Here is a 22541-nt window from a genome sequence, read left to right on the forward strand (position 1 = left end):
CCATGTCCGCCACGAGTGAGGTTGAGGCGGGGTCAGCGGCCCGTCACCCGGCCCCGCTGGCCCGTTTGCGGCCGTGGGAGAAGGACCAGGGCGTCCCGACGCTTGCAGCCACACATCCCGGGGAGAACGGCCCGTACCCCCCTCCGAGTTCCGTGTGAATCCTTTGCCCCAAACCCCCAGTGTTCACCCAGCTTTGTCTCTGGCTCCTCTCGGAAAGATCTTGAAGGATCCAGGATCCCAGTCAACCGCGAAGCCCATCCATGGGCCTGGCCTCTGTATATGCGGCGGTGGATCTGACCTCAGACCCATTTTACAGATGAGGACACTGTAGTCCAGGTGGTTCTCAGTCACCAGATAAAATTACCCACGTGGGCAGGAAGAGGGCTGGTTTCGAGCCTTCCTGTAAGGTCCTTAAGAATACTGTCCCGACCTCCTGGCGGGCGGCCAAGCTCCTGACTAGTCGAGGGGTCCCGCAACATTTCCCGCGCCCCTTCCCCCGATGATGGCCTGTCATCTGGCCCAGGTGGAGGGCGGGGGCGATAATCAGCCTGGGAGAGGCAGGGTCACGGATGGACCCAGTGTGGTGTCTGAATATTTCTGCAAAACCTCAGTTCCTGTTGCTTACCCCCAGTGATGGGGAACTCGCTATCTGAAGAGTAAAGGGGCAGTGACCTTGGGCAAGCTCTTCCTCAGCCTGAGCTATAGTCTGCCCTCGGCTCCCTTGATCTTTAGCGCGAGTTCTGCCCCAAAGGGGCAGACACCGAGGGACCTCTGCTCCCAACAGCCGGGTCCAGACCCTCCCTGCAGCCTGCACCCCGTCCTGGCCTCGTTCTCCATGGCTGCCCCTATAGCGCACCTAACGGGGACCCCAAGAACCTCCCACACTCTCTGGCCTCGCTCCCCACACGCGCGGTGCGTCACAGGGCTGGGCACGGGAGGGCCACCCTCGGGGCTCATCTGAGGCTGGCTCAGGCGTAGTGTGGACTCAGGGAGGAGGGTCACTCCAGAGGCCATGCTCCCGAGCCAGGGGCCAGGGCAGCTGTGCCTCCCGTGTGGCATGGACACAGGAAGCAGGTGGCAGCCGTTAGGGGTGCCGGAGGGCGCTAGGGAAATGGCTTCTAGTGGGCAGCCCGCCCTGCTGGGCCAGGGGTCCTGGTGGGAGGGAGTCTGGGGGCGGAGACGGGGGCGGGGAGGGGGGCTAGCATGCAGCGTGCTGGGCCCCTGGGGGGAGCATTTACACGCTCAGCCAGACTTTCCTCCAGCCCCGAGATGCCCGGTGGGTCAGGAGCTGGGTGTGAGCTGAGCGTGTCCTGGCTGGGAGCCGACCGTGTTCCCAGCGTAGGCCGGGCACGTCCCAAGTGTGAGCTGTGTGTCTCGGGTGGGCCGTGTGTCAGCTGCGAGTGTCCTGAGTGCGAGTGGGGTGTGTCCCAGGTGTGAGCGGTGGTCTCCCGAGAGCTGTGCAGGCCCCCCGGGAGCTCAGCCGGGTAGGAGGTGTGAGCGCTCCGTCTCGTGTGGGTTGTGTCCTTGGTGTGAACGCGTGCGTGCCGCTGGATGTGAGGTGCGGTGTGGGGCATCCGGGTGTGGCCCGTATGGGCTTTCGCGGGCCTCCCCCGGGGGCCGGGTTGCTCTCCGCGCGTTGGACCATCTCCCCCCTCCACCCCCCCCCCCCCCCCCCCGTGTGAACTACTTGCTCTGGGGAGGAGGCGGGGGGGGGGGGGGGGGGGGGTGGTGGCTGGCGGCTCCGGCGGCTCCGAACTCCCACCCCGCCCAGCTCGGGACCCCGGCGGGGGCAGGAAGACGGGGTGAAACCTTTAGAAAATGCTTTGCGAAACAATGCAAAAATGCGTCCTGATGAAAAAAGTCCTGTGGTCGGGTCTCTACAAAAAAAGGGGAAGTTCCGCCAGGAGGCGGCCGCGGGGAGGGAGCCCCCCGCCCCCCCCCCCTCCCCGCTCCGGGAAATGCATAGGTGGTCGTCAGCCGGGCCCGCGTGGGGGCGCCCGGACCCTCTCAGATCATCTTCATGGTGAACTTGCGCGCCCCCCCCTGGCCCGCGGCGGCGGCCGGCCCGTCCACCTTGCGGAAGGAGTACTCCACCGAGAAGTTGTTCTTATGCTGCCCGCGGCCGCGGCTCCACACGAACAGCAGCAGGAAGCAGAAGAGGACGACGCCCAGGAAGGTGATGCAGCCCATGGCGGTGGACACCAGGATGGTGGTGAGGTCCAGCGGGAAGCGCGCGGCCGCCTGCGTGTCGTTGCGGGCCTCGCCCGGGGTCCGGTTGGCGGCGGGCTCGGGCTGCACGGTCAGCGTGGCGAAGTAGGTGTCGTTGCCGCCCGCGTTGCTGGCCACGCACGTGTACGTGCCGCTGTCCTGCGGGCGCGCGCCGCGGATCTCCAGCGTGCCCCCCGGCAGCACGCGCGCGCGCCCGGCGCTGGCGGCGGTCACGGCGCGGTGGCGCGGCGTCACCCAGGCCACGGCGGGCGCGGGCTCGCCCTCGGCGCGGCACTGGAAGCGCACGTCGTCGCCCGCGGCGGCCGTGACGCGCTGCAGCCGCCGCTCGCGGATCTTGGGCTTGCGGCACACGAAGTACTCGAAGAGCACGGAGTCGGGCAGGTTGCGCAGCGCGTCGCCGCGCACCTCGGCGGGGGTGGCGCAGGCCGGGAGCCGCCCGTCGAAGTTGAGGGTCTTCCGGCGCTGCACGATCCAGAGCAGGCGACAGTCGCAGGCCAGCGGGTTCCCGTCCACGCGCAGCGTCTCCAGCGTGTTGACCGAGTGGAAGGTGCTCTCCTCCAGCGTGGACAGCAGGTTGTTGGAGAGGTTGAGCAGGCGGATCTGCCGCAGCCCCAGGAAGGCCTGCGGCTCCACCACGGCCAGCAGGGCGCCGGCCAGGTGCAGCTCGCGCAGGCGGACCAGGTCGCGGAAGGAGCCGCGCGGCACCGTGCTGATGGGGTTGTGGGACAGGTTGAGGCAGGTGAGGTGGGCCTGGTGGCGGAGCGCGGCCGCCGGCACGGCGGTGATGTTGGTGTGCGTGACGGACAGCGAGGTCAGGTTGAGGCCCTGCAGGCTGCCGGCGGCCACCTCCTCCAGCAGCGGCCAGTTGTCGATCTCCAGGTGCAGCAGGCCGGGCAGCCTGCGGAAGTTCTGGTCCTCCAGGGCGGCGATGGCCAGGTGGCGCAGCCGCAGGGCGCCCAGGCCCCGCAGGTGGCCCAGGGACTCGCCCGACAGCGCCGTGAGGTTGCAGCGCTCCAGGGTCAGCTCCTCGAGCGCCAGCAGCCCCGCGAAGGCCCGGCGCGAGATGAACACCAGGTGGTTGTCGCCCACCTCCAGCCGGCGGAGGCTGCGCAGGTCCTGGAAGGTGTAGTCCAGGAGGATGACCAGCTTGTTCTCGCTCAGGTCCAGCAGCGTGAGGTTGTCCAGGCGCGTGAAGACGCCGGGCGGGAGGAGCTTGAGCAGGTTGCCCCGGAGGCGCAGGACGCGCAGGCGCGGCAGGTTGGCGAAGGCGCCCGGCTCCACGTGCGCGATCACGTTCTCGCTCAGGTCCAGCTCCTCCAGCAGCGGCAGCGCGGCCAGGTCGCCCGGGTTCAGGCAGCGGATGCGGTTGCGGCTGAGCTCCAGCAGGCGCGTCTCGGCCGGGATGCCGTCGGGCACGGCGGTCAGCCGGCGCCGGGGACAGGCCACCGCGCGCGTCTGCGCCGTGCACTCGCAGCGGGCGGGGCAGCCGCCGGCCGGGGGCGGCGCCGCGGGCAGGAGCAGGAGCTGCAGGCTCAGGACGCACAGCCAGCAGGTCATGGTGCGGAGCCTGGGCCTAGGGCCGCGCCACCATCGTCGTGGGCACCTGGGGGTTGCGGGGGGGGGGGGGGAGCAGCGTTAGCACGCGTGCGCAAGACGCGGTTCTCCGCCGTGGGGCCCGCAGTCCCGCTCCTGGGCGCGCCCCCACAAAACCTGTGCCCGCGGTACCCACCACAGCCAACAGGTGCAAACCACCCAAATGCCCATCAACAGACGAACAGAAACGTGCTCCGTCCACACGGAACGTCACTCGGTCCCCAGCAGGAGCGAGGCGCCCGCCCCCCGCCGCCCCGCGGACGGACCCCGAACACACGGCGCTCAGGGAGGGAACCGGACACGAGACGCCACGCGGGGTGTGAGTCCGCGGGTGTGAAACGTCCAGAACAGGCTCATCCACGGACGGGAAGGGGGCTCCTGGGAGCCGGGGGCTGGGGAGGGGGTGAGGGGTGACAGCGCACGGGGACGAGACTTCTTTTGGGGGTTATGGAATGTTCTGGATTTAGACGGTGCTGATGGTTGCACAGCTCTGTGAATATACTAAAAGCCGCTGAAATGTATACTTTAAATTTTCTTAATGTTTGTTTATTTTTGAGAGAGAAAGGGAGTGTAAGCGGGGGAAGGGCAGAGAGAGAGAGAGGGAGACACAGAATCCGAAGCAGGCTCCAGGCTCCGAGCTGTCAGCACAGAGCCGGCCCGATGTGGGGCTTGAACTCACCAACCACGAGTTCATGACCCGAGCGGAAGTCAGACGCTTAACGGACTGAGCCACCCAGGCGCCCCTGAAATGTATACTTTAAAAGGGCAAGTTTGTGTTATGTGAATTTTATCATAATAGAAAATAAATTGCAAGAGGAAACATTTATTGAACTGGAGAAGAGCTTCACAAATCTAGGTTAAATTTTGGGGTACAGCCCCCAGAACACTTACTGAGTGCCTACTGTATACCAGTCTCCAAACACACTGATGAACAAGGCAGGTGTAGACCCCGACCTCCTGGGGTTCACATCCACCCTGTGGGGATACAGGTGGTCTAAATATCCCCCCCTGCCCCCCCCCCCCCCCGAGGCCTTACCAGGCCCCCCCCCCCCCCCCCGTCTTGCCCTTCCTCAGTTCCCTGTGTCTACACCGGTCCAACCAGCACATGAAATTACAGGTTAACACCCTGTTCGTGGTCTGCTCCCTGTGGATTGTAACCTCTCCAAGGCACTTGTCTTCATCACTTCCGGTTTCTCAGAGCCTAGACCCGGCACCTGCTTGATGACCTTCGGGGCTCAGTCAACACAAGCAGCAAGACCAGAGAATGTGCCCCGGGTGCTCTGAAAGGAAGAGTCGGTGATCCCGGGGGAAGGAGGTGCAGCTGGAAAGGTGACACGTGAGCTGAGACCCAGATGTGGGTGGACCCTAACGCAGACACAAAGGACGGTCAGGGAGGTGCCCGCGGTGTCCGGGGAAGGGAGGGCCGGGCTGGCGGAGCAGCCAGTGCAAAGGCCCTGAGGCAGAAGGAGTGAGTGAAGGGGTTGGGGGAGGGAGGCCAGATGGTGTGGGGCGTGCAGGGCCCCGGGCCTGCCCATCTCGCCTGCTGGCCCCGCCACCCCTTACCCCTCCCCGCACTCTTCTGGGCTGCAGCCCAGATCCTGGGGGTCAAGGTGGGGTGTGGGTGGGGAGGCTCCAGCCAGATGGCAGGGATGGGGGCTGCCCCGTCAGCCGGGTCCGCTATTTTCGGCATCTTAGCAGCTGCAGCCCCCCAAGGCTCCCCCGGACCCCCCCTCGTCCCAGGAGAGGCTGCCTGTTTCTGCGCTGTCCCCCAGAGGCCCGGCTCGGCAGGGGCTCAGGCAGCAGATCCTCGTCGACTCAACATCTGCGAGGCCAGCGCCTGCCTTCCTGGGCCCTTTGGGGAAGTAACACACGGAGCCCCCGAGTAACTGCCACCGAACACTGGGGGAGAGTCACGTAACGGGGGGAGAGTCTGCGGTCTGCAGGTGCCATCCAGTGAAGATGGGGTCACCCTGGGGCAAGGCAGCCCTCGTCCAGCCACCGGCGATTTGACGAAGAGCGGAGATTCGGACGCAGACGCGCGGGCAAGACGGCTCCGTGTCGGCGGGTTGGAGGGTGCACCCGCGAGCCACGGGACACCGCACGTCACCGGTCACCCCCCAAGAGCTGGAAGAGGCAAGGGAGGATCCTCCCTCAGAGCCCTGAGCGGGGGCCCAGCCTGGGGTGGGGGGGTCCCTTGAGTTTGCGCTTCTGGCCTCCGGAACACAGAGAGAACACACTCCTGTCGTTTTCAGCCGCCGCGATTGTGGCGTTTTGCGAAGGGGGCCTCGGGGCACTGGCGCAAGACTTCAAGAGGGGCCATGGATCCCTGACAAAGACCGCGCGGGAGCAGACGCCGTGGCCACGCAGGTTTGCTGCCTGTCGCGTGAAAGCGCGGACTGGGGCTAACCCACGTGTCCATCAGCGGGGGAGGAAGTAAGCTGTGACCCCCGGTTGTGGCGGGGCTCTGGGAGACACGGACGGACCCGCAGAGAAAGACAGCCGGGGTGCAGTTAGACGGGGCTTAGAGACAAACCGGCTTGCCAAGCAATTACGGACAGCATAGCCCTGTTCACGGCAAAATACGGGAACACAGAACACCAAACGGAACTCTCGACTCGGGCAGACGCGTGAATCCGTGGGCAGGTGCCCCCCCAAAACGCCCGGGGACTCACACACCGCACGGGGCAGCACCGTGAGCGGTGGGAAGGGGGTTGCTCACTCTCAGCTCACACCGCGAGGAAAGCGAGCACCATCCTGTGTCTGGGATGTCACGGGTCCCCGCTCCCTGCCCCCGGCTGGCGGACGTGGGGAGGCTGTGGGAGGGAGCGAGAGCTGGCTGCTTGTGCCCTCCCCCTGCAGCTGTCCTTAATTCTGACCTGGGCATTGCAGGGACACGGTCTTTCCCCAAGGCACACTTCCTTCTGAGGCTGTTTTTCTAGGTCATTCCCCCCCATGTTGTTGCCCTGAACAGCACACGGAGAGGCCGTGTCCCAGGAGGGGACAAGAGAGCCAGAACGGACGGTGCCCTGTTCAGCTGCCCGACTCACAATTCTGGCAACTTCCTAACTTAAACTAGTCCCTGAGTGTGAGGTTACTCCTGGGTCCCTGTCCCAGCCTGTGCTGTTCCCTGTGGTCAAGGGGTAACTGTCCTCTCCCCGGAGAACTGGGGACAGGGCCTCTGACTGTAAGGACTTGGGGCCTCTCTGGCTTTGCCCCAACGAGGAAATGGGCGGTATGGCTCAGCCCCCAAACAGATTCCTTGTGCGGGCAGAACTGCCTGCTTTGTTCTTTCTGCAGCAGAGAATTTCAGCCCCCTCGAGTATAATTCAGTCCTCCCTGAGGCCCCCAAGGCCCTGCACGACTTGCCCCCGTCCCCTCTCTGCCCTCCCCTCCTCCCTCTCTCCCCCTTGCTCACTCTGCTCCAGCCACACGGGCCTTCGTGCTGTCCCTCCAACACGCCAGACAGGTCCTGCCCCAGGACCTTTGCACACGATGTTCCCTCTGCCTGGAACACCTTCCCTGCATGGCTCTCTCCCTGACTTTATTTGGGTCTCACCCCTAATATCACTCCCCTGGTGACTCTCTGTACTACAGTCCCCATCCTCATCTATTTTTTTTGAGAACGCTCTACACCCAAAGTGGGGCTCAAACTCAAGAGTTGCACGCTCCACTGACGGAGCCAGCCAGGTGTCCCCATCCTAGTCTCTCTAAATGCTATTAAACCCTTGTTTATTGCTGGTCTCCCGTCAGCCGGACTGTGAACCTCCCCCTCCTCCTCCTCAGGGCAAACGCCTCTGCTCTGTGCCAGCCCTGGGGTCAGGGCTCCACCTGGATGGTCCCACAACAATCACATGGTGGGGGGGGGGGACACGCTGCTGTCACCTTAACTTTACAGACAGGAACACTGAGGCTCAAAGCAACCTAAGTCACCTGCTCTGGTCCACACAGCACATCAGAGGTGGCAGGGGACGGTCTCGGGCGAAGCCGGCTACGATTTGCAACACGGCTCTGCTTCTCCTGGTCCTAGTTTTTAAGAATTTTTTAATTGAGTATAGTTGGCATACAACGTTACCTTAGCTTCGGGGATGTCCTTAAGAATGACTTCTGTTGTCACCTCTGGAGACACCATAACGCTGTTTCCCCTCATTCACTGCCTCTGTCCACCAGTCAGTCAACAAACACCTACCATGTGGGGAATATTTTCCAGGTCCGGGGGACACGGAGCACGGAAGACCGAGAGCTCGCTTTCTTGGAGCCGAACGATATCAAAGGAGGTAAATGCACGCGCCCTCTCCCGCCTCCCGGGGCCGCCGGCGGAGAAACGTATATCCAGGGAAGGGACGGCGTGGCGAGGGGGCTGCGAAGATCTAATCTACCGAGAGAGGAATGTTCCATCAGAGACCGAGCAGATGGCTCAGGGGGGGCGGTCGGGTGGAGGGCACATCAGGGGCAAACGCCGCGAGCGGGGGCCGCGCGGTCCAGGCAAGGCGCTGAGGCCAGAGAGGAGGGCGGACTGTTGAAAAATTTTAAGTTGTTTTTAAGTTGGAAAGAATTCTCAAAAATTAGCCGGCACAGGATATGGGTAAGGACGAAATCTGGAAGGCATCAGGCGACGAGAGGGTGGCCCGGCTTATGGTACAGCAGGTGCTGTCCGTCCCCGCCCCTTGTGACCTGTGATGAGCAGTGCACCCTCTCTGTGCCTTGCCTGTCACAGGAGCGGGGCCGCCCAGGCTGGGACCCAGCTCGTCACCCGAAACCTCCTCTCAGGCACGGCCTCGTCGTCTCCACGGGGGCGGGGGGCGCGGGGGGCCGGAGCTTCTGACGCCTCCCCCGGAGGTCCTGGGTACCCCCTGTGTCTGTCGCTCTCGGATGGTCGAGGGGCTGGGCATCCCGGGAAGGAAGGGCCCCTCTGCAGACCGGTTTCCTCTCCCGGGGCCTCAGGGTGGCATCAGGAGGCTGGGACCCTGGGTTCCCTCTCCGGTAGAGGTCTGGATTCGGGTCCTGCCTCTGCGGGGTCGTTAGAGCCCGGGGCCTGTTCCCTGCGGGAGGCGAAGGGGTCAGCAGAACAGATGCTGCAGGAAGGGCGGGCCAGGGCACAGGCGGGGCGGTGGGACCGCTTCACCATTCTCTGCCCCCCGGGGCCGCGGCCCTGGGGGAGGTGACGCCCACCTGCGCCCAGACCCTGCGTCCCCGCCCTGCCCAGCACCTGGCACCCACCTGAGGCCCCTCCTCCCGGCTGCCCAGACTAACTGCCACTGTTAGCTGATGACCCTGGTTTTGTGTCTCGGGCAGCACGTCTCCCCTGAGCTCCAGTCCTGGGGACCCGGCCGCATGCCCGACCTCTCCTCGGGGTGGGGGGGTGCAGCACCCAGGCAACGGGGAGCCGTTCCCGCTCCACCCCCCCGCCCCGCCTCCCGCACGAGCTGGGATCGTGGCAACCCCCCCACCCCCCGCCAATCCGTCAGCAGGTGCCGTGAGCCCCACCTCCGAGCACATCCCAGCTCCCCCTCGCTCTGATCTCCTGTCACTGCTGGGCCACCGCCAACCCACTGCAGGCCAGCTCACACCTGAGCTCTCAACAGACGTCCTCTGCGGCCTCAGGGTTCCCATCTGCACAATGACACCGGGGGATGTGGGAGGGTTGGATGACAGCCGTCACCACTGAGGGGTGACGTCATTCTCCGGGGGGCCGTCCCAGGCACTGCGGGGTGTTCAGCAGCGTCCCCGGCCCCCACCCGCTCGACGCCAGGGGCATCGCCAGTCGTGACAACCACAGATGTCCCCAGACGGGGAGGCAGGACCACCCCAGGTGACAGCCCCATCTACGGATGCGCGGCACACGGCAGGCGCGCACTTGACGCCCCAGGAGGAAGTGAGCTGATTATCAGCCTGTGTTACAGACGGGAGAGCAGAGGCCCAGAGAGGGGAAGCCACCCGGCCAGGGCCACAGAGCAGGTGACAAGCAGATCCGAGACTCGAGCCCACGCCCCGTTCTCCACGGCTCTCCCAGGGTCAGGGGACCCCCGTCCTCCACAGAACCACGACCTCTGTCAGCTCCGCAGACCCAGGGGCCTGCCCTGAGCCAGCCGGGCAGGACGCTGGGGCCCCCGGGACCGCAGCCCCTCCTCCCACACCACACAAAGCTTTGGGGTCGGCAAGCCTGGGCGCCGGGATGAGGGCCGAAGGGCATTTCCTCCCTGCTGTGGCCAGGTGACGGTGCTGTGCCCGGGAGCCCCTCCAGGGCCTCTGCCACCACCGTTTTCCAGCCGGGCGAGCACTCAGGGGGCTGGTCGCCCGAACCTCCCCGCCCTTCTTCCCACCTGCATGCAAATCCCTCAGGGGCCGAGCCATCCCGGCCCCGCGTCCAGTGGGCAGGTGACTTGTGTTGCAAGGACAGAGTGTCACTGCCATGACCAGGCCCTCTGCAGGGCGGCTGCGGTCACCGCGGACGGGGGTCCGGGAGGTGGAGACACCCCGCTACCCAGTCACCCTGTGTGCCCATTTCTCCTCCTGAAACCTACCGTGTGGCAGGTCCTGACCGGGGCTGGGCCTTTGTGGCCGCATGTGTCCCGTTTCAAGTTTTTAACTCAGCGTCTTTAGTTCCCTCACGGCGTCGTGCAACCATCACCTCTCTCCAATTCCAGAACATTCCATCTCCCCAAAAGGAATCCCCGTCCTCATCAGCCATCACCTCCACCCCCCTCCCCAGCCCCCACGTTTCACACACATGGACTCACACCCCGTGTGGCCTCTCGTGTCCAGTTCCCTCCCGGGGCGTCGTGTTGGGGGGGCAAGCAGACAGGAATCGTGAAAATGGTTACCGGCAGCAGGATGGTTTGGGAAAAGTGGGGGGGTCTGTTACGGTCTGATGCTTGGTCCCACAAGGCCTGGGGAGGCCTCGCCGAGTTGACCTGAACGGGAGGGCTGGCGGAACGGCCACTCCTACGATGCCTATATCCTGCTCCCTGGAACCCCTGAATGTCGCCCTACTCCCTGGAACCCCTGAATGTCACCCTAGGTGGCCACCAGGATCCCGTTTGCCAGTGACCTTAAGGATACCGTTGAGCTGACCTCAAGATGGGGACACTGTCCCAGACGACTGGGGGGGCCCAGCATCCCCACGAGGTCCCCACGAGAGCGAGGCAGAGAGCCGGGCGGACCCCGTGTCGCCAGCCGTGAGGAAGGAGGGGCCGTGGGCCCAGGATGCGGCGCCTCTGGAAGCCGGAAAAGGGGGGAGACGGGGCTCCCTGGGGCCCCGGGGGCAACCGGCCCTGCCCACGCCTGGGTCTTAGGACTTCTGAGCCCAGAGCTGTCAGAGAACCAGTGTGTGTGGTTTTAAGCCCTAGGTTGGTGGCGGTTTGTGACAGTGGCCCGGGAGAGGCGTGTGGTCTTGAAGAGGTGGGCGGAGGTCCCCGCGGAGCTGTGGGCCTCCTTCCAGGGGCTGGGGAGAGCAAGCGGCCGAGCTCCCCACGGGGTGCCTCAGCACCAGCTCACGGGTGAGGGGGCCCACGGGGAGGGGCCCTGACATCTGTCCATCATGGTGGGACCTGGGCAATTGCAGAGCCCTCCCTCCACCCCCCACCCCCCAAACTGTCCGGGGACTAATTTGCCATCAAGCTCTGAGGCCAAGGAGGAGGAGAGTGTGGCTGGGGGTACCCTCGCCCCCTCCCCTGGGACAGAGGCGGCCTGGCCAGGCCCCCAGAACCTTCCACCCACCTCCTCTGTTCTGAGTGAGCCTGCTCCCCGTCCAGGCCACAGGAGACACATCCTCCCACCCCTGCCAGGCCAGGGGATGCTGAGGACTGCCTAGGGCAAGGCCGGGCAAGCAAGGCCGGGCAAGGTCCCCCTGGAGGCCACAGCTGAACCCATGGGGCAGCCTGGGGGGGGCGGTGGAGACGGTGGAAGCTGGCAGCTGGACCCTCCCCGCCCCCCCCAACAATGGGGGCAGGAGGGAGCACGGGGAGTCTGCTTTGGCAGGGTCTAGAAACGTCCCCCACTTAAGCTTCTAGACAGACTCGGAAGGTGGGGGCCCAGCCGCAGCAGCACCCGGCCCTCTGAGGCCCTGCTTTTGGGGACACACGGCCGACCCCCCCTCCGCCGTTTGGTGCGCTGTGTGTCCTAGATCCACACCCTCCTGGGGCTTTCATCCATGACAATTCATTAAGCTCTAATTAGTCTCCCGTCTGCCGACAGTCCCTTAACCCCTTGGGGGGCTGGGGGCCTCCCGACCCACTTTCCTTGCAGCCTGTGCACGAGCACTGTCAACTGCCCTCTACAGGTGAGGCTTCTAGATCGGAACTACTTTTCGAAATGCTCACCATAGACCGTGGCTCGCTCACCCGCCCGCCCAGCCGCGAGGGCGGCAGTGATGAAGCCCATTCGGAGAAAAGGAGACTGAGGGTCAGAGTGATCCCCGGCGCATCTAGCCTCACTGAGCTTAAGGGTCAACGTCTGGAGTGTGCCCAGCTCCTTTCCGTTAAGTGCGAGAGCCCCGCTGGAGGGCAGAGGACGCTCTTCTGAGGCCCGGGACTGACACGGGAAGATGATGACGGCTCACTCAGGCCCACCTGGGACGAGCTTTGCCTGCAGAGTTCCCCGAGAGGCTGTCTACCTGGTGACGAGGTGGTGACTCAGGGGTGCCCAGGAATGACAGCACTGTGGGAAGAGCAGTCGGGCTGCTGGCTCACATCTGCCTTCCGTGCCCACTCAGCGAGGCACCTTCAGATCCCGGGCTCCGTCTGGGGGCGGCTAGGAGCCGCCCCCATTGTACAGAAGAGCACACTGAGGCTGAGCAGACACCAGGCAGAGCTGTGGGGACCCAGCAGCCACCGGGCCCGGCGCGCACCCGTCTGTTAGGTCAGCCTCAGAGCTGGAGCTCAGAGAGGGGCCATCCTATGCCGGAAGTCACCAGACGGGACGGGGAACGGAAGGAAAGCCCGGGTGCGGGAGGCTGGCTCCGGCCCTTCGGAACCCCCGTCCCAGGGCTGGGCGGTCACCCCGTGCCGTCCAGGTGGAGTGCAGGGCGTCTCTGGGGTCTCCCAGTTCCCAACCTGCCCCAGATGGCGGCTGCTTTGGCTCAGAGGTGCCCGTGGCGCGCCTCGGCCGATACTCCTGACACAGACAAGCCCCTCCTTGCTCACCGCCTCATCCACACTGAGACCCTGTGTCCTCTGCCTTCTGTCCCTCAAATGCCACGCTCTTTGCAGCCTTCACACCCCGTCCAGGGAGGCCTCCTGGGTTGCTCCGGGTCTCACAGCCCTGCCGGTCCAGAGGTTCCCCTCACCCACCAAGTCCCAGATGGTCCCTCAGCCTGATGTCACGTCACACCAGACACCCCCTTCCTACCCCCTGCCGGAAGCAAGAGGGTCTCAACCACCTCTGTGCACACATGGATCCACCAGGGGGTTGCTTGTTCCTAATGCAGCGTCGGGGCCCGAACCTCAGAACTGGGGGGCTGAGGTGCCTGGGTCTTTCGCGCCCAGAGCACGCTTTGAGGAAACCAGTTATTAAAGCGGTTTGCAAGTAAGGACCGGGTCTTTTCTTGGGCCCAGACCGAGGCACAGGGGCACCTCCCCCCTCGCCCCAACTTGTTGAATGGGGCTCACCGGCCAGGCCCCACGGGCCCAGGGGGCACCCAGGCCCAAACTCAGGGGACAGAAAGAAGCTTTCTGCCCCATCCTTGGTGTTGTCTGGACACAGGCCCACAGCGCAGAGGGCTCAGCCCTGCGCCCCGAATGCCTCCCCACCGGGCTGAGCTGTCCCCAGCCCAAGAGAGGGGAGCCTGTCTGGTGTGGACCCCCAAACGCCCCCTTCTCTGTCCTGGCATCTCTGTCCTGGCATCTCAGCACCTCCAGGCTGGCCAGACCCCGCTGCAGGGGTGAAGCCCCTATCCCCGCCGTCTTCCAACAGCACCCCCCACCCAGGACCCTGCCAGTGCTCCCTTCTTCCCCCATGGAAGGGAGCGCATCCTTCCTGGTGTCCTCGCCGCCCCAGAGAGACGCCCACCCGGCTCCGCGCTCCTCAGCGCCCCAGGGGAGGGGCGAGGGGACCCCAGCGTGGGAAGTGGCCCCCAAAGTTTCCAGGGGGAGCGCCGGGGGTCTGGCGGGGAGCGATGCGCCCAGGAGGGGCGGCGCAGGGCGAGTGCCCCGGGGCGAGGACGGGCGCGCGCGGGGGTGGGGGGGGGCTGCGGGGCGCGGGCGGAGCGGGGTCGCCGGCCCGCGCGGCCACTCACCTGGGCGGCTCCGCCGCGGACACGGCGCGGGCTGCGGCGCGAGGGCCGCCCGGAGCCGACACGAGCCGCCGCCGCCGCCGCCTCCCGGGCCGCCGTGCGCGCCCCCCGCCGCGCGCGCCCGCTGCTCTCCCCCGGCTGGCGGGGCGGGGGGCGCGCGGGGCTGCGCCGGGCCGTGCGCGCCGCCCGCTCGCGGGGTGCACGGCGCCGGGGCCGCAGGTGTGCGGGGTGCGCGGGGCCACGTGCGCGCAGGTGCCAGGACGCGCGCCGGGGCGCAGGGCGGGGACGCGAGCAGGCCTGGGGGCGCGTGCGGTCAGTGTGCGCGCTGCCCGCGTTGGCGCCAGTCCGAGGACCCCTGGAGCCGTGGCCTTGGTGGGCCTGCTGAGGCGGTGGCGCAGGAAACGCAGGGGCGCCCCGGCTGGGCCGCTCGGGGACCTGCCCGCTCCTCGAGGGCCTCCTCCTCCGTCCGGGCCTCCGCCACCTGGCACGTGTACACCTGCCCCAGCCTCTTCCGCTCCAGCCGGCCCCCCACATGGGCCCCAGAGGCAACCGAACCACTGTGCTCCAGAACCGACCGTGGCTCCTTATTGCCCTCAGGATCGTGTCTAAACTGAGGGTGTGTTTCTGGATCCGCGGCACCCCCTTTCTTCCCACCCTCCCCTTCCTGCTCCTCCTCAAGCACCCGTGCTGCTGCCTGCCTCGGGGCCTCTGCATTTGCCGTTCCCTCTGCCTGCAATGCCGTCCCTTCATCCTTCCTTTGGCTAGTCTGCAGTCACCTGTTGTGTGAGTACGAGGGCTCTCCCACCGACACCCCCGGCCTGGCGGAGGCAGCGTGCTCGGAGCCTTTCACTTTCACTACCGCGAACAGTTTGGGGACCAGTGGGTGCCCCTACGCTTGGGAGCCTCAGGGTAGGAGGGGGGCCTCCCTGTCTGATGAGAGGGGTCTTTTCAGAACACACTCCAGAACCAGGGAGCGTCAGGGTGAAAACTCCCAGGCTGGGGTCCCGTGGCTCCCCCTTGCAAGCGGGACAGGGCGGAAGTAGGACAAGGAGTGGGGTGTTTTAGCCTCCGGGACCCGCCTGGCCCATTCGGAGGGCTCGCTCACTGGGAGGTGGACATCTCTGCAGATCGGGGGCCCGGGGGCAGAGGACGGGGTTGGGGGCGTCCTCTTCCCCCATCTGGCTAATAACGCCAGTGCCCAGCTCATTTCAGTCGTAGGCCCTTTGCTACTTGCTGCGCTCGCTGTCCCAAGGTGGACCCTTCTACCATCCCCATTTCCCAGATGAGCAAAGTGAGGCTCAGAGACGGCACCCCCCAGCCCTCCCTGCCCTCTGCATCCACCCAGCTGCTTCGATGGCAGCTTGGTGTCAGCTCAGCCACCTGTGACTCAAGCAGGCTCCGTTCCCAGACTGTCGCGTTGGCTGGAGGCCCAGAAACCGCATCTCAGGAGGCTGCAGGCCAGGCCCCCGCCCCCCCCTCACAGGACGGGGGGTGGGGGGATGGCTCCCTTCCTGGCCACAGAGAGGTCCGGAAGGGGGATGTGGGCGGCCGTCCTCATGGTTCCCCACCCCCATGACCAGCCTAGAACACTGCACAGAGGAGTCATCACCGCGTATGTGCTGTGTGACCTCGGGGCGGTCACTTCCCTTCTCTGAGTTCTGTGTCTCCCTTTGATGCCTGCTTCTCCTGATACCTGCTTCTCGGGGCTCTTGGCGGAAGGCATTACTGAGCACCTATCGTATACCAGGCAAAGTGCTGGAGGGAGGAGACACTCAGAGAAACGAGGGGGCTCGCCAAGGCTGGCGGGGGAAGCGGAGTCACGAATAGTCATGAAGCGGGGTGGAAATATCAGTAGAGACACCCAGTGTCCAACCCGGGTGGGGGACAGGGACGCTCCCCCGAGGAAGGGCACAGGAGATGAGTCCAGCAGGCTGAGAGGTGACCTGGAGTGGGGGCCAGGCTTCCAATCTAGATCCTGCCACCACTTCCTGGCGATGGGGCTGTGGGAGACTCCCCTCCAGCCTCAGTTTCCACACCTGTGACGCGGGAGTCAGAACAGTCCCCATCTTCTAGACCCGCACAGACGCCACTCCCAATGACAGAGGGCACACCAGGGTGCTGGCTGCTTTGCCCGGTGTGTGGGCACTGCTCTCAAGCCTGGCTGAAGGGCAGGGGCAGGCCTCGTCCACACGCAGCTCAGGACCTTTGCACAGCTGCTCCTCTGCCTGTGCACCGCCCTTCCCCTGACTTCCCCTCCTGCTTCCCTGCGCCTGGCTCACGGCTCCACTCCACCGGTTCCCTCCTCCTCGGCACTCTCCCCAGCTAAGATTCTCTGCAATTTCCTGACTTAATCCTGTTTCCCTGTGCCCTTCCTTCTTTCTTGCTGTGGCTCCAGTGTGCACACAGCAGGCATCCAGCCGATCCTGGTTGAATGACTGAGTGACCCAGTGATGTTGAGGGAACCCCAGAGGTGGGGATTCTGAGCAGGGAAGCGGCACCCTGGTTTTCCTCTAAGTACCGCTCCCCAAAGCCGCTGCCTGTCTTCCCCTTTCTGTCCTTGGCCAGCATCTCCCCACTTCCTGTCCCAAAGGAGTGCCTGCCGAGGGCAGGGACCACGCCTGTCTCACAGGCTGCCATGTCCCAGAGGACCTAGTAGGTGCTCAGCAAACAGCTAGAGCGTGCACGTTGGAGTGCGCTGCTCCGATGCGTCCAGCCGTATGACGGAGGGGGGTTCAGCCACCCTGGTGGCCCCTCTGGGCCCAGCATCCCCAGCAAGATGCCACCATAGGGGTGTGGGGACTGTGGAAAGGGGGTCAAGCGTCCCAGGTGGCGGGGGTGGAAGTACCTGGTTGCCAAGGTTACGACCACTTGTGTGTGTGTGTGTGTGTGTGTGTGCGGCGCGCGCGCGTGCTGGGGATGTTGCCATGGTGATGGACCACCCAGGAGGAGAGCACAGCTCCACATGGGGAAGCCATGAGAGGGGCTGGGGGGCAGGGAGGTGGCCACCTGCCCGGGGGGTGTGCCCCTCTGGTGGGGGTGTGCCTGGGCCACAGGCTTTTCCCCTCTCGTGCCACCTCACGCCCTGGAAAAGCCAGCAGGAGCCCTTAGGTGGCAGTAATTATTTCTAAAATCAGAAGCCCGCCTCCTCTTGCCCTCTCTCTCCAGTATGAAGTGCAGGATTGGCAGTCACGGCCAGTGGACGGAGGCTGTGGGGACAGGTGGCCTGGGAGCCGCAGGTGTGGCCCCAGACAAGTGGCTTCCTCTCCGTAAGTGGGAGTGGAATCATCAAACGTGCAGTGATCGAAGCCTTGGGCTCCAGTTCCAGATCCCTGGGGTCTTGCTGGGTCCCTGCCGTGTGACCTTGAGCTAACCTCTCTGGGCCCCAGTAGCCTCATCTGCAACATGGGGATAATAGCAGCGAATCCTGGGGGCTGAGCATCCGGCTCTCGGTTTCGGCTCAGGTCATGATCTCGCGCGCGGTTTGTGGATTCGAGCCCCGCATCGGGCTCTGCGCGGACGGTGCGGGGCCTGCTTGGGATTCTCTCGCTCTCTCCCCCTCTCTCTGTCCACTCCCTCTCTCAAATAAGTGAATACACTCAAAGAAAAAAAAAGTGGTAACAGCGAATCCCTCTCGACTGTCAGAGGTTGTTGGTTATTAGTTACTGAGTCAACACTTCCTTGCACTGTGTGTGGTGCCCATGGGATACGGGGTCCCCAAACACAGGTCCCGCCATCGGGCTGGGGAGACCAGGGGGCCCCAAATCCAGGCTACCAGGCAAATGTCATGGGAGGGCTGGGCCCCAAAGGACAAGTTCCGTGGGCCCAAGGGAACTCAGAGGCCCGCAGAGGCCAGCGGGGAGTCCAGAGTCTAGCCCTGCTGCTCTGTGGCCTTCATGCCTCGGCATCCATTTTGTTCGGCCAAGTGGCCTGCGGGGGGGCCTAGAACTGGTCCCTCAGGCGGGCATGCGCCCTGGAGAGCAGCATCTGGGACACAAGGAAGCACGAGCCCCCCCCCCAACCCCCACAGCTGCCCTGGGACATGCCCCCCGCCCCCCTCGGGCCTCCCTGTGGGGGCCCCTTAGATGAGCCCCCACGGAGCTTGCCAAACCCCTGCTCTTTCTTGGTTGAAGTGACCAAACCAGCTTTAGTGCAGGGACCCCAAAACGCTCCACCCACGGACCCTAGTAAAGTCTTGTGTGGGTCCTGCTCCCGGCCAGGCTCTCCCAGGCCCCGTACTGCCCACGGGTCCTGTGAGGAATAAACGTCTCTGTTTCGATTCCTTGGTGGTCTTTTGTGGAACCAGGCTCCCCATCCAGAACCCTGGGGGTCTCCTTGACGCTGTTTTAACAGAGTCACAATAAGGGACAGTGAGCCGAAACCCAGGAGCAGTGGGGCAACAAAAGGGGGGATGTGGAGGGGCACTCGGGGGTGCCCGGAAGAGTGGGAGACTCTTGATCTCGGGGCTGTGAGTTCGAGCCCCATGCTGGGTGTGGAGATTACTTAAATACATAAAATCTTAAAAAAAACAGCAGCCAGGGGCACCTGGGGGGCTCAGTCGGTTAAGCATCTGACTTCAGCTCGGGTGACGATCTCGCGGTCCGTGGGTTCAAGCCCCGTGTCGGGCTCTGTGCTGACGGCTCAGAGCCTGGAGCCTGTTTCAGATTCTGTGTCTCCTTCTCTGTCTGCCCCTCCCCAGCTCATGCTCACACTCTCTCTGTCAAAAATAAATACATTTAAAAAAAATTTTTTTTTTTAAACAACTTTAGAAAAAAAAAAAAAATGAAAATGCTTCTCCGCGTCGGTGACGCAGCTTGGCCCCAACATAAGCCGGAGGGCGGGAAGTCTGGCGGGAAAATGGGTCTCAACCACACCACAGGTTCACCTCTTCCGTAAGAGACCAGAAATGGATGGAGACCCCCTATGCCCCGGCCTTCACGGCCCTCTGGAGCCATCTGACAAATGCAAGGCACACGTCGCTGGATGGGGTCCTCTGGCTCGTGGCTCCAGGGAGGGATTTCTGTCTGTAGCTCCCCTCGGGAACGACCCAGGAGCCACGGAGATGCCCCCCTCGCCTCGGGCCCGGCGCCTGCCAACCCGTCCATCCTCCGTCACCGCAGCCAAGTCAGAAGGAGCTTCCCTGCCCGCTACGATGCCCTGGGCGCTGGGTTGTCAGCTGACAGATTTACGGGCGGATCTGTGAGCTGACTCAGACGGGTGATCTCAGCTGGGAGGAACCTAGCCGTGGTCCTCCTCGCTTTCTGCTGTAACACCGAGCAAACCCCCCGGCGACCGGGGACTGGCCCTCAGGGACCACATGGCACTGTGGTGTCACGAACAGGGACATCCTGCCCTCTTCCGATCGCGCAGGAGGGCTGTGGGAATCCACAATGTGGACCCAGACACTGGGCAGGGCGGTCAGTCCTGGGGTCCGATTCATAGGCCAGTCAGCCCCAGAAACCGTAGGAAGCTCCAACACGTGGCTGTGGGGCCCAGACAGCAGCTAATCACCATGGGGTGCGGCCTTCTCGGTCTTCAGCAGGCCGGCCAGGCTTCGACTGCCGCCCTCACAGCTGACGACCCACCTCGGGGCCACCCGAACCCACCCCAAATAAGACGACAAGGCGAGGGAGCCCATTTCTCCCGTGGTGGTCTGGGCCACTGGGGCCACGAGTGCCCCAGGCGGCCACCTCCTCCAGCGCCGTGTCCCCTGCGTAAACAGGGAGGACACTGGAAGAGGGAGCCCGTGGGTCCAAAGGGAGCCGGGGTCCCACCTCTTACCGGTCACAGGCCGTGGCTGATTGACCGGCCCCCGAGCTCCCTGGAGGCCCCCCAGGAGGCCGTCACCATCCTGGGGGAGGAACCACAGGTGGCCCCAAAAGTGGCAGGTAAGCCTATTCGGTTTCCTGTCCACTGCGAGAGCCACTTCTCCCCTGATTCCCACTGGGGGCCCCTAGCTTCTGAAGCTGCCCCATTGTCAGGGTGGAGGGAGGGCCCAAATCAAAGTATTTACTCAGCCCCCATCTCATTTGCGGGGAAGTCACCCCGCGGCTTGCAGACGGCGGGTCCTGCCAGAACGTCCACGCCCGCTCTTGGGAGGAGGCTTCCGTCTACCCTGGGCGCTACTCTTGGCCTCTTCCTGGCTCGGGAGGTCCCATCTTGTGCTATTTCCCGCAGGCATGGGATCGGGTTAATCCCCACGTGTGGGACAAGGGGACCCCAGGAGGAGCTATGTTTGTAAATCCGATAGAAAGTGCTTTAAAGGACAAGAGTAATGATCCCTGCAGGTGCCAGCACCCCATTAAACCTGAAGCAGGTGAGGCCTCTAGCCCTCAACAGACACGATCTTAAATCATGGCCTCCTGGTGCTGTGCTCCCTTTGGGCCCCCTGCCCCGTGTCAACCCCATTGTGCCTCATCCCTGCACTGTCTTCTGTTTTCATGTCGATTTATTTATTTTTGAGAGAGAGAGAGTTCGAGAGCACAAGCAGGGGAAGGGCAGAGAGAGGGGGAGACACAGAACCCGAGGCAGGCTCCAGGCTCCGAGCTGTCGTCACAGAGCCCGACGCGGGGCTCGAACTCACGGACCGTGAGATCATGACCCGAGCCGAAGTCGGACGCCCAACCGACTGAGCCACCCAGAGCGCCTCATCCCTGCACTGTCTCACCCCCGACCCCGGAAGGCACCGCTTGGCTCACGGTCCCACGTCTCCAAGCCGCTTTCTTCTGCGCGCTTACGTCTGGAATCTCAGAACGCTTGCCTTTGAAGGGAGCGACGTCCACCCACCAGTGTGACTCAGCATATTACGCCCGCAGTCCTGCCCTGGGCTTTAGGGACAGTCCCCACCTGTCTGGCGACGCTCCTGCCAGACGGCTCAGGAAGCTTGCTTGCGATGTGTGGGTGACGCGCTCCCCTGTAGCCCCTTCCAGGAAGGACCGGCGTTCTGTCGCCGCAAGGGTGTGGAGTGGCCCCAACAGAGGCCCACGCGAGGACACTCGGGACACGTCCGAACCCCGGGAAGCCGGGCCCTTTCCGTAAGCACAAGGAAGCCATACCGTGCAGGGGCGAGACGTTTCTAGGATGGAGGGTTTTGCGGAATCCGGATTCACAGCCAAACCCCTGCACCAGGTTTTAAAAGGCCCGGACACCGACCCGCTTGCACGGAAGGGAAAGCAACAGCTCAGAGCCTGCTCGCAACAGCCCCCACGCTGGGGACGCCTAACCTTGAAAAGTGCTTCCCCTTACTTGTGGCCGAAAGGCAAGGGGTGACTCTGGGGGCACCTACTCAAGACCGGGGGCCGCCCCGCGACCCACAGCCTTTCTTTCGAAACAGACACCCCGACACCCAAGGGCGGTGGTCGCCGCTGTGCTCTCCGAGGGAGAAGCCATCAAGGCAGCGTCGGGTCAGATCCTTGGGGCTCAGACTCCAGCAGGTACAGGGAGTCCCAGAGACCAAGGGACAGTGATGGTAGCCAGAGGATACTTCCCTGAAGGTCAGGCCCCAGGGCTGGACTCTCAGGAAGTAAGTCAAAGCGTGCTAGATCCTTGGGCCCCCCGCTGCCCTCCTGCCGCTGGGGGTGACAGGCGCCCGGCCCCGGCACAGCAGCCCAGACCCGAGAGGCCAACTCTAGGCGGCCAGGACGGCAGCTGGCTCACCGCTGGCGGCAGTTCCGTGTAAGAGGCCCCCCTCTGCCAGGTTCTGGAGGCAGGGGCCCTACGCCCAGCACCACAGCGCAGGCTTACTCCCCCGAGCAGAGCCCCGAGAGTAGGGGGCCCCAAAAGTTAACAGGTGCCGGACTGTGAGCAGACCCTCCTTGACCACGCGCCCACGCGGCCAGCTGCAAGGAGGGGGCCTCTCAACTGCCAAGGACGCCCCCCACACCGCCCCCCAGAGGCCCACATCTCCAGCAAGTGGCCCATGCGTCCGGGCCGCGGATAAGGTCCGAGGAAGGACCCCAGGTCCTAAACCGCCACCAGCCTCCGCCTCCTCCCGGAGGGGCTCCTTGGACTCCTCATGGCCCACCCTCCTCCCGGACCCCTAGCGACCGCACACCCCATTCTGATGTCGGACCCCGGGGCCTCAAGTTACTAACACACTTATTTCCTCTCGCCTCAGCCAGGTAAATCCGCAGCAACCCCGAAACAGAGTGAGCCACCCCTTGTCCTGCTCCCCGCTGTCCCTCCGGGTCTCCTAAAACCTGGAGAGAGGGGACCTCCGGGGCCTTCAGGCAGGTCAGCGTCCCAATCCCGCACGCGGATCGCGAGGGAAGACGGGCCATCACCCATTCTTTTAAAAGATTTTAGGGGCTCCTGGGTGGTTCAATCGGTTAAGCGTCCGACTTCAGCTCAGGTCATGATCTCACAGTCCATGAGTTCGAGCCCCACATTGGGCTCTGTGCTGACAGCTCGGAGCCTGGAGCTGCTTCGGATTCTGTGTCTTCCTCTCTCTCTGCCCCTCCCCTGCTCATGCTCTGTCTCTCTCTGTCTCAAAAAT

The 22541-nt window shown here is 64.4% G+C and overlaps 1 protein-coding gene across 1 annotated transcript; it reads right to left on the reverse strand.

Annotated features, from left to right (window-relative positions):
• Positions 1–1749: 1749 nt before the first annotated feature.
• Positions 1750–14142, reverse strand: LINGO3 (leucine rich repeat and Ig domain containing 3). Its single transcript, XM_053896864.1, has 2 exons — positions 14054–14142; positions 1750–3832 (listed from the first exon to the last, which is right to left on the reverse strand). Exon 2 carries the CDS (start codon positions 3784–3786, stop codon positions 2008–2010), a length of 1779 nt encoding a protein of 592 aa, XP_053752839.1. The 5' UTR covers positions 3787–3832; positions 14054–14142; the 3' UTR covers positions 1750–2007.
• Between the last annotated feature and the right edge of the window lie 8399 nt (positions 14143–22541).

The sequence above is a fragment of the Panthera pardus genome, unplaced genomic scaffold (genome assembly GCF_024362965.1).
Source record: "Panthera pardus isolate Hobbes unplaced genomic scaffold, ASM2436296v1 HiC_scaffold_8, whole genome shotgun sequence".
Taxonomy (NCBI): domain Eukaryota; kingdom Metazoa; phylum Chordata; class Mammalia; order Carnivora; family Felidae; genus Panthera; species Panthera pardus.

Bases quoted from the DNA above. Each gene is read 5' to 3' on its own strand.
- LINGO3 (XM_053896864.1), bottom strand. From the start codon at position 3,786: ATGACCTGCTGGCTGTGCGTCCTGAGCCTGCAGCTCCTGCTCCTGCCC.